This window comes from Rhagoletis pomonella, unplaced genomic scaffold (assembly GCF_013731165.1).
Source record: "Rhagoletis pomonella isolate Grant_MI unplaced genomic scaffold, Rhpom_1.0 Rhpom_scaffold_00012, whole genome shotgun sequence".
Classification (NCBI taxonomy): Eukaryota; Metazoa; Arthropoda; class Insecta; order Diptera; family Tephritidae; genus Rhagoletis; species Rhagoletis pomonella.
In genome coordinates, this window is record NW_023458566.1 from 25,226,464 (window position 1) to 25,238,082 (window position 11,619).

Below are 11,619 nucleotides of genomic sequence, written 5' to 3' on the forward strand. Positions count from 1 at the left end.
TTTTTTTTTGCATAATAGAAAGTAAGGTGAATAAGTCCTTGGATTAAGTTAATTTTTTGTGTTAAAGTAGGGTGTTGTGACCGCCGTGCTTAATTATAACTTTAATCACGTTTGTTCGCTACTTAAATTCTTATAGAACCGGATCGTAAATTACTAATTTTTTTGTGAGCACCTGCACGCTTGTTTTGTTAGCGAAGCGAGTTCTTCGCACATCACTTTAAACTCATATAAAATGAACACCATCTTCAGAGGAAATATCACTTTCGTTTGGTTTCTTCATTCAGTAGGAGGTTAACTATTCAAAATGGTGAGACATTTTAAAAAGTCTAAGACATATAAGACTATAGTTGATCATTAATAAATTCTTTGTTTGATTCTGTTTTCAGAAACTTTTATTGCTGGCCTGTGCTTTGGTCGCCTACGTGACTGCGGATGTCAGCCACTTGAGCAACGAATACCTTCCACCAAATCAAGCTGCCTCTGCTCCGGAACCGAGCTACAGTGCTCCAGCCCCAACGTATTCCGTCGCTGCGTCTGCCCCAGCTCCATCATACAGTGCTCCAGCCCCAAGTTACAGCTTTGCGGCTTCTGCACCAGCCCCAGTTTACAGTGCTCCAGCCCCAAGTTATAGCTTTGCGGCTTCTGCACCAGCCCCAGTTTACAGTGCTCCATCTTATAGTGCTCCGTCTGTATCTTATGGTGCCTCTTCCCCTAGCTACAGCGTAGCTGCATCCGCTCCAGCTCCATCATACAGCGCTCCGGCTCCAAGTTACAGCGTTGCAGCTTCTGCGCCAGCTCCATCTGTTTCATATGCTGAACCAGAATATGCAGCTTCGGAACCAGCACCAGCTCATAGCTTCTCGTCTTCGGATGGCTACCGATACAAAACTCAAAGACGCGTTGTATATCGCCATCGCAGACGCCGTGATGCACTTTCAAGTGAATACCTTCCACCAGCAGCTTCATCTCCTTCTGTAGAATACTTACCACCGGCAGCATCGGCTCCAGCTCCATCTTATTCCGTATCACCGTCCGTCTCCTATGCGCCAGCTCCATCTTATCAATCCGAATCATACGCTCCAGCCGCTTCTTCCTATTCGGCTTCATTCGCCGAGCCATCCTACGCTGAATCTGCCCCGGCTCACAGCTTCTCTTCTGATGATGGTTATCGCTATAAAACTGCTCGTCGCCGTGTTTACCGTCGTCGCCGATACTAATCTGTATAAGAGAATCAGATCGACTAGAGAATTTAAAATGAAATTTATTCACCATCTGTGGTCTGAAAGGGAAAACATATAAAGAACATCAAGATAAAGAATAAAATCTTTTTTAAAGAGAAAATTTTTCGGATTTTACTTTAAGGCTCAGTTATGGGTCAATTAGTGTAGACGTAACTTACGTAAGAAATCGTCAATGCTTACTCAACAAGATAACTTAGCCAGAAGCGAACAAATTTTCAATTTGCCTAAAATTCCTAAACAAAAATCATTAATGATTTCTTACATAAGTTAAGTCTATACCAGCGCAACCTGTATGCTTACAAATATTTATGTAGAATAACTAATAAACGAATTTTCAGCGGCTCCCAGACAGAAAACAATTCATAAGTTCGATTTTCATCGAAATGGAAATTTTAATTTTGAAATACGTATTTAATTTCGAATTTTCTGTATGCTTGGGTATCTATTCACTTAACAGCATTATTTGCCGAATCGGATAATAAATACGATTTTTAGTAATAAATCGACACCTGGCGTTTTAGGTTGGGAACTTAAATTATACAGGGACCCATTTAAATACATAAAAAAAGTCTTTGTTAAGACCCTACAAGAATTGTGTGATGGAAACTAACACATTCTCATTTATCTTACTAACAAAATTGCCAATTTTGCCTTGGTTAAAAAGAGACCATAAGTTGGAGGAAGACGGAAGATTACATGTACACAAATGTTTACATCAGATTTTTCACACTGCCCTTTAGAATTTGATAGAAACTTGTAGGTAGCCAGTGACAGAAATCTCTATCAGTCTTGCCACTCAAATGATTTGTCAAATGATAGTAACTGTTCTTGCAGGGACCGTTTCGGTCGTTTAGTAGGAGTTCACTCACAAACACATGTACCGAAGAATTATTTATGTATTTACAGATAACTAAAAGTTTCAGAAAATAAAAGTATGTTTGGAGGGCGTCAAGCCCCCTTGGGTAATAACACAAATGGCAATAACGCAAAATTTGCTTTATTTCACTTTTAAATGAGAAATAATACCAAAATCTCTATTTTGCCTTATTTACTGACAGAAGGAAAAATAGCTTTGTTTATTCCAAGAAAACAAGAAATGTGATATAATTCATATGAAGAAAGTAATATTCACGAAATATTTTTATTTATGAAAAATCTAACAAAATATTGGAAAAGCGTCGTCTTTAATAACTGCTCGGCGAATTGGGCATAGCGCTTTTGTAAGCATTTTATCTGCATGCTCCTTAATAGGTATGTTGAAAACATTGCTGGCAAAGAGGGATGCCGTTTGGATCTAAATAGATCCAATTGGATTCATTTTTAGACGATTTTTTGCGAGATACTTATTTTTTCCGATCAATATAAATGTGGAGACTTTTTTAAATGGGCTAAAATTTTATAGTTTCTATTAAGTTCTTTTCCTTCAAAAATCTAAATTTTAATTAAAGATGGTAGAAAGCATTACGTTTTCTAAATGTGTTAAAAATCACTACTTAAGCGTGAAATTAAAGCATTTTATATTTTATGAACGAAGCAATGAACATATGAAGAGATCTCTCCAAAATAGGTGTTTTAATTAGCTAAAAAGGATGCTTTAAGCAAGATATTAATATATATCTAAAGTAGGTTAGGTTAAGGTGGCAGACCCGCAAAGGGGACTCACTTAGACATTTGATTGTCCATTGTGATACCACATTACATAGGAAAGTATATATAAAGTAAATAGATACTCTTTCTGTAGTAATCTCTTTCATATCACATATTTTGATTTGTTAATTTAAAAACAAAGAAGATCTCAATGTAGGTTAAAATACACCGTTTAAAAACCAAATTTGTTTTATTTAAGGAAATTTGTATGAATTTTACTGAAAAGTCTTCAAATACACCCTAAATTTTTTTTTTTGTTTATTTGTGCATATTAAGAGAGGTAACCAATTTCCTCTTTTAATGTATGCAAATTTGCACCCTGTGTAATAAAATTAAACATTGCCTGTTTACTTTTACATACCAAACTTGTCGCGAAGAGCAATTTTACACATAAAATGTTTAAAATAGAGTAAATGTGAGCCTCTAATGCTTTAAATTTTAAACATTTCATGTGTATATTTTAAAGATCTCAAGTTCAAAATCAAATCCTGAACATCTTATACGTATATTTATACAGATTCTTGTTGAAAAATAGATACTTTTCAGTAGTAGTTTTACATGCACTTTTTAGAGTGTACAGGTACAAATGTAACTTATTAATTACTATTTATTACTTTGCAAAATACTTCTGCACAAAAAATGTAATTTATAAATCTAAATTACAAATGTTTGATTTTATGAAAAATACAATAAATTATATTATTTTTTTTCTTTAAAATGTTTGCTTTTCTTACAAATTATGAGATGGATACGTAAAACAAGAAAATTGGATACATTTGGATACACTAAAAATTCGAATTAATAATAATAGATTGGCGATTATACGTATGTTAGTGTTTGGCCGAGCTTCTCCTCCGATTTGTGGCGTGCGCCTTGACGTCGACTCCGAAGGGCGCTTTTATTTTTATGAGAAGCTGTGTTTCTTGGCAGAAATACACTCGGAGGTTTGCCATTGCCTGCCTAGGGGCGACCGCTGTTAAGAAAACAACCTTTTTTCGTGAATTTGTTTGCGATGTTGCTCTGGCTAGGGCTTGAACCCAGGCGTTGCGGAGTGGTAGCGCGCACTACTAACCACTACACCACAGCGACCGCCTAATTACTTGGACATTAAAAAGCAGTTTTAGAAGTGAACTAGTGCCAAGCAATAAAATTTAGTAAGTAATTGATAATTAAGGAATAGTTCATATTATCAATCCTATTAGCGGAACTTCATTCACTTGAAATTTATTTTAATAGCAGGTGTTTGAGTATTTTGAAAATTTTAGAAAAATTTCGAATCAATAATTCTTTTCAAATGTCTTGAGTTTCTAGATTCTGAAGTTGTTGTAAATTAATGCAAAATAATTGACAGCAAGTCTTTAAAGACCATAGCAGTATACTGATATTGACCAGTTTGATTTAAACAATGAATGTAAAAGTATTTTGAGTGCTTTATTATCAAAGAATGTAAAATTAGCGATGTGTAAACGTTTGGGAGATAAAAGAGCAGTGGAGTTTTATTGGATCGAAAATTTTATGGAAGCTATAGTTTTGTATTATCTTTCCATAATTTTAGTGCTAACTTCCACCGATTTTTTTCATTGCTTACTGAGATCAAAACGAAAAAGATAATCAGAATAAGCGAATAAGCATTACGTAAATGCAATGTGTGTAGTAAAATCTACCTAATTTACGGTTTATTATCGCATTTCTGGGTTTTTTGGCGAACATATAAAATATAGTTAATATGAAAAAATTGCTCAATAAACAATTGGGTATTATTATTGGGAGTCTCCTGAAGAGAAACAGAGCCGAAAAATATTGATTTTAAAGAATTCTATACTATTTCTACGTAAAGTGGTTTTTCCCCATATAAAATATAAAGAAAACTTTGAAAGATTTGAGCGCCCACTAAATATTTTTTTTATTTCAAAGTAAAGAAATAGGGGTATATTTTTACAGTATAGACCATTGCATTAAATTTACGACTTTACTTTTTCAGATGCTTTTTGGACCACTCTAATGCAAATACTTGTGTTTTTCATCGTAAAGCATTTTATGTAGTTGTATAATAGATACATACAGCGCGGGATTTCTGTTATAACTTTAGTATAAAACGGGATTCAGGTTATATTTGGATGGGATTTTATTAAACGAGTTACTGGCAACACTGCTTTAGATTTAAGTGTGCTATGTATTCGTTGCGAGCAATTAGGCGTTTCCAGTATTCATCAGCTAATGCATGCATCAGTTACATATCGTCGTTTAAAGTACAAAACCGCGTATCGTCATTCTGCAAAACCGCGTAACTGACATTGGCGGCAAAAAAATGGATTTGCTCACATCTGAGTATTGAGCTCTTGGCTCAATCCTTATCCATTCGTCCTAAAATATACTAGCCAGAAATGCGATTGCTTTATAAAAAAAAGAGAATCATTTTGAAATATGAGTGTTTTTACTCTCTAGAAAATAATTTATGCAACCTCACATACGCGGTTTTGTACTTTAAGCGACGATATGCTTATATAAACTCACATATTAACAACAACTACATATCGATAGTTTGCTAGAAGAACGGCATAAGTAATAAAACAACTTTTTAAAGAAACAGAAGTACTATGTTTTGCTTACACTTATACGGTGAGTGTCGGTGAAAATCATATAGGATATTTAGTATATTCAACAATTTTATTGAGCTTGAGGACGTTTTCAATGAAAAACTATTGATGGAAAACAACAACAATTTATAAATGTAGTTATAGCTGCTATTTCGGAGATCACCTGCTTGCTGCTGCCAAAACGCTATTATTTTCCTAGCCTCGATTTTTGTTGTTGTTCATTCCCTACCAAAACGTTTGAAAGGCTCGATGCTATTTTTGTTTGCTTCTAAGTGGATGTTGAGCTTAGGCAACAGCGGACTGATATTGATGTAGGACATCTTTTGAATACCAAGCTTTTAAATCTTCGGTGACCGTTTCGATTATTGGTTTGTATATAGAATCTTCACAGCCGCCAGAGTTATGATATTGTTTCGATGACATTGGCAACAGCATATTCTTGGTTTCTGGGTCTAAGTTTTCAGCTAATTGTGTGGCATTTGACTTGAAACTTACATAGAAGTAATCTTCCACATGGATTCTTCGACAGCTTAGTGTTGCAACCAAAGTTGTTACAATGTCTGATAGTTTCTTTCTGCAAAACCGCAATCAGTGGCTGCGTTTGAAATTCAAAATAATATAGTACGGCCACCAGATTTGACACTTTTGTTGCAGTTGTTCTACTTTTCCATTCATTAATTTTTATCTACGATTACTGCAAGGGTGACTGTAAATTGAAGAACCGAATCGTGTTTTTGTACTCTTCGTGTCTCGCAAAGCTGCACAATTTTTTCTTCTAAGAAGCGAGACACACCTATGTTATTTGGTATTGAAGAAGAAATGATGTGACTTTTTTGGTAAGATCTGATAATTTTTTGGAAAGTGCAGTTTTAGCCGTTTTTGAAATGCTGTTATTCAATTTATGAGATAAGCACGGTGTCTTCGCAGCTGTTGTGCTTTATTTTTGCATTTCCTTGACGACTCCACCATGGGCGTTGCCAGGTAGGGGCAGGGGGGTGCTCGAGCCCCCCTAACTTTCAAATTTTCCTTATATATATATAAAATAGTACCCTGAAATGCCAGCTTAATAGGGTCGATATAAATTATCATGGTGTACATATACATATTTTGTCATCGAACACACCTAGTATAAACATGAAAAGTTAACTCTGACCATAACCAATTAAAAAGTGAAATGCATCTCTATCAGCTGTTTATGCAAATATTTTTCTTTTGCTATACATTTGTTTGGGTTACTACCCAACTAATGTGATGCAAACTTATACTACGTTCAAATTGACGAGCTAAACATGTTAAATGGGCTTGAACCAGTTAAATGAACAAAACATGTTCATAAACAAGTTAAATCGCATGCAATTGTTGTTAGAAAATTTAACCAGTTAAATCATTTAACTCGTTTGAAAACCAGTTCAGCGCAGAGTTGTATCAGAAAGCTGTCTGCTCCGACCAATCAGAAAGATCCAAAAGCTTTCATTTGACACGCCAACGTTCAAAAACTTTATATTCTGAAAAATATTAAAAATAAAAAAATATCAAAAAATATCAAAATTGTATGCATGTCTGCCCGCCAAAAAAGAGGCCAAGGCGGTAATTAGTTATTTCCCAAGAGGTCTCATCGAACGCAGAGATAAATAGTGCATACGAACTAAACATTTTGAAGTCTCTAAGTTATCCGTATGCGTTAATATCATGAAGCAGACATTCGCACAAAACAAATTGAAACACAAAAACGTGATTTTGAATATTTTTTTTTTTAATTTTTATTGGTAATCAAACAACCGTCAAAGTTTACTCCAAATGTGCAATGTGGACGATTGTGTTTTCCAAAAAGCTCTTTTTCATTTAACAAGTTAAATGGGGCCAAATTGAACGTAATATTAAAGCATGATGCAATAATACAAGGTGGTATCAGTTGTGAAAGCTCGATTTGACACTGCCTTAGCTCAGTAGAATGAGAAGAAAAACGGGAAGAAATGAATCCCCATATGGGGGAAAAATATAAAATTTCACATTTTCTCCTGAACAAAATTAGCTTTTTTGTAGTATATTCGTTAGGAAATGAAATAAAATAAGATAAAATACATTTTTAAGAAAACAAAGTGTGTATACTGAGAAAAAAAAAAAAAAAACATTCAACTATATTAATGGGCAAAGAATAGTTAAAGAAGTAACACTGTTTCACGTAAGGCAGTCAATATGGCGGAATTAGAGCGCGAAGTTGACAACTGATAACACCTTGTATTATTGCATCATGATATTAAAGCACTTCAAATATTTTCTTTTTTTTTAATTTTGTAATGGAGAGTAATTGTTTAACCGGCTATCTTAATCTTCAAAAATTTCTCAGGCACATACAACTTTTATGGCCGAAATTGAACGTGTTCTGCGTGATATTTTGATTTGATGTTTCGCTCAATGAAAAAAAAGTAAACGCACGCAAGCCTAGGGTTGGGACGCTACCTCAAAGAACCGATTCCCTTTCTGATGTATCATCGATTCTTGTACAAAAAAGAATTAAACACAAGATTGCGATAAAATAAATAAATATAAATATTAATGGCAAACTCGATGTTTCCCCTTCTGACAAGCCCTTAACTATATTTTGAACGAAAAGAATGTTAATGGTGATTAAGATTGCTGAGTACAAGCGCTACAATAAAACTAACATGCTTACCATTCGATTCCATTTACTTTTAATTGATTGAGTAACTTTGCTGTATTGTTGCGGTGCCTGGTCAGTTTGGAGCACCGGGTGCGTGGTGCCGATTGGGTATTGTTTTTTTTTTTTCAAAATATTGTCAAAATTTTTACGTACTAGAAGATATTTATAAAATATTCACTTAACTTTAATCCGATACAGCGCCTAAATTAGTTTCAAATAAAGATATGAGTGCTTTTACCTCATACACATACAAATATACTATTGTCGACTTCAGCATTAGATATAGCAAAAATCTATAAATAAATACGCCACAATAAAATTTTACAATCTCTTTTATGAAGGCACCGTTCGCTCGATTTGAATGAAACATACACCGATTTAAAGGATATAACTTCCTCTAATCCAGAAATGTTAATCCCCATACAAAGGGGGCGTGGCATCTGACATATAGACTAAAATGTGAAAACCACTATATCTCTAAAACCAACTATGCCGGGGAACTGAAACATAACACAGATGCATATACTGTAAATACCCTAGTTACGGCGAGGAGGGGTAGATTTTGGAAAAGGGGGCGTGGCACCGCCCATACGCGTATCTCTGGAACCAATTATTATAAAGTGATGGAATTGTATACACCTACATTTGTACACATATAAAATCGCAAGAATCATGCAATTGGGAACCATTTTCTCCTAGATTTTAAAATCGCATTTAATGATTGATGCATTTTGTGCAAAATTAGTAACATAAAATATGGTAAAACTTGTTAGCCCAACCGTGTGATGAAAAAATATTGGGCTCGGGCCCAGTCTTGATAAAAATCCGTGTGAAACCGTCGTTAGAGAAGGTAATATTATCTTTTGTTGTAAACCTTCAAGATACTTTCTCAACCGTTAACGATTCCTTTGAATAAAAGAAAGAGTTTATGTAAGTAGATGTGGGCAATTTAGGTTTTAACCTCCAAGAGGCTCTCAGACAAATATAATGGAAAACCTTATTTATTTATGGTCTGAATTGGCATATGTTTTGACATATTAGTCAGTGATAAATATCTCATCTATACATACGAATACATATGCATATTTTTTATAAATGAAAATCGAGGTCCCTTTTTCGTTCTATTTTCAAAAGCTACTCCATGATCGAATTGCTTCGAAATTTCTTTTAGAGATTACGGCATTCGGTAGCGAGCTCCCTTTTGCAATTTAATTGTATTGGAAGGAAAGCACCTGTAATCTTATTTCCTTCGATTCGAAACGAGTTTCCCCCGATCACGGATGCCGTGATTCGGGCTCAGTTTTATGTATAGGTTTTGACATTAAGAACCGCCGCACAGTGGTCAATAAATGGGATTTAATGTTCATAATTCACTGGAGCCTTCATTTCTCAACCAATTTGATATTTTTTTTTTTTTTTAATGAAAGCTAATAAAATTTGCAAGAGACTAGTTGAGCCCAATTTTCGAATTTTAATTTTTTTGTATTAAATTTTGTAGTACAAAGTGCAGAGAATGCGCCAATTTTGAAGAAGACCGATTCTTCTGTTCCAGCTAATAAAAGTTTCATAATAAAAACTAGTTAAAAACAATTATAGGGTTCTCTTAAAACAAAAAAAAAAATAAAAAATTTTGACTAAAAGTATTTTTTTTTTTGTTTTTAGTTTTTATAAAAATTTTGGGTATGCAGTTTTATAGATTACTAAATTTTAGTACAATAAAGTGCAAGTTGTAGGTCGTTAAGAGTTCGCGTTGATTTTTCCCGCGAGTAGTCCAAAAACAATAAAGTCGGAATTTTAATGCCGCCACCCCCTAGGATTGTTCTGAACCGAAAATAAATATACCCCATTTTTTTATTTTGAAATCAAAAAATATTTAGGGAGTGCTCACAGCGCTCAAAGTTTTCCATGTATTTTATATGGGGGAAAAACAAATTTTCGTAAAAATGGTATAAAACTCTTGAAAATAAATATTTTTCAATCGTACAACTGTGGTTCTCTTCAGGAGACTTCAAATATTAATATCCAATTGTTTATTTAACCATTTTTTATGATTAAAGATTTTTTATTGGTCCCCCCATTGCATTTTCTAGGACCTATAAAATATAGTTACCACGAAAAAATGGTTAAAGGAAAAATTGGGTATTATTACCGAGAATCTCCTGAAGATAAGCAAAGTTTTCCGATCGGAAAATATTGATTTGCAAGAATTCTACACTATTTCTACGAAAAGTTGTTTTTTCCCCATATAAAATACATTCAAAACTTTGAGCGCTTTGAGCACTCCCTAAATTTTTTCTTATTTCAAAATAAAAAAATATGGGTATATTTTTTTTGGTGTAGAACAATCCTAGGGCTGGCGGCATTAAAAATGCGACCTTATTTTTTTACGTACATTTTTGGGCCACTTTAGTGTTCATACATTCATTAGAGTGGTCCAAAAAAAAATGTTCCAAGATAGAGTTTGGGGCACCTTCCAAAATTTTTCCTTTTGCCGAAAGAGGTGCTGGTACCAAACCATGATTCAATAATACAAGGTTCGATAAACTGACAGTTGTCTCTCTCGCACCGCTCCCTTAGCAGTGGCACAGTGTTGCTTCTTTGCAAATTTACTTGGAAAAAGTGTAGCTTTGCTGTGAAATAGAAGTATAAGCTTTTGTGCAATATGTTTATTTGTATATGCATATGAAGCACATTTAACTAATAAAAACATAAATTGTTTTCAAATTGGATGTTTACATAAATCTCATAGTAGTTTTATTTTAATTTTGAGTCCTTTTGCATTTTTTTATACAACTAAGTAGCACATAAATTACGTAATTCACGTAGATGTATTAGTATTTCGATCAATATTTCGTTTACACTGCCAGGTTTCCTGCAAATACATTAGAATTTACAAAAGAAATTTCAATACTAATTGCCTACTTTGCGACTTTTCTACTACCATTTTCGCAACAAGGGATTGCATTCTTTTCCGTTCTCTGTCCTTCGTAAATGCAAACTTTTGTAAGGGAGTGTCAAACCGCGGCTGTCAATAATTATCTAACCTTGTATTATTAAATCATGGTACCAAACCTTACGTTTCTAAGTGTACACTTAGAGGATGCTCATACGCGACACTTACGCTCTTTTAGCACCTGCTAAGTCTCTGCCCATACCTGCTCTTGATGCTCATATTTTACTCGAAAAGTATTGTGTACATATATTAATCAAATAATTGGTTAAAGGTGCTCGTAAACGATGAGAGTACATAAATACCTTGAGAGTTGCGCCATATTGGTCTGGGAATTCTCATGTCTCAAAAATAAGTCACTAATTTGTCAGCTGGCTAAGAGCCGGTCACAAAAATAGAAGTATGGAGGAAAAGCTCATTTCTTTCCACTTTATTAAAAAAAAACGCGAAAATGAAGCGAGGAAATTTGTTCAAACCAAAATGCTTTAATATCATACAAATGTATTGAAAAAAATATTTTTT

At 34.0% G+C, this 11,619-nt stretch overlaps 1 protein-coding gene across 1 annotated transcript in view; it reads left to right on the forward strand.

The window, feature by feature from the left end:
- Positions 1-1,217, forward strand: part of LOC118747392 (cuticle protein 16.5-like) — a 2,968-nt gene extending 1,751 nt beyond the window's left edge. Inside the window, exons 2-3 of the mRNA XM_036481441.1 lie at positions 387-469; positions 695-1,217. Coding sequence (XP_036337334.1) covers positions 387-469; positions 695-1,217 — 606 coding nt within the window. The remainder of the gene's footprint in view (positions 1-386; positions 470-694) is intronic.
- The last annotated feature ends 10,402 nt before the right edge of the window (positions 1,218-11,619 follow it).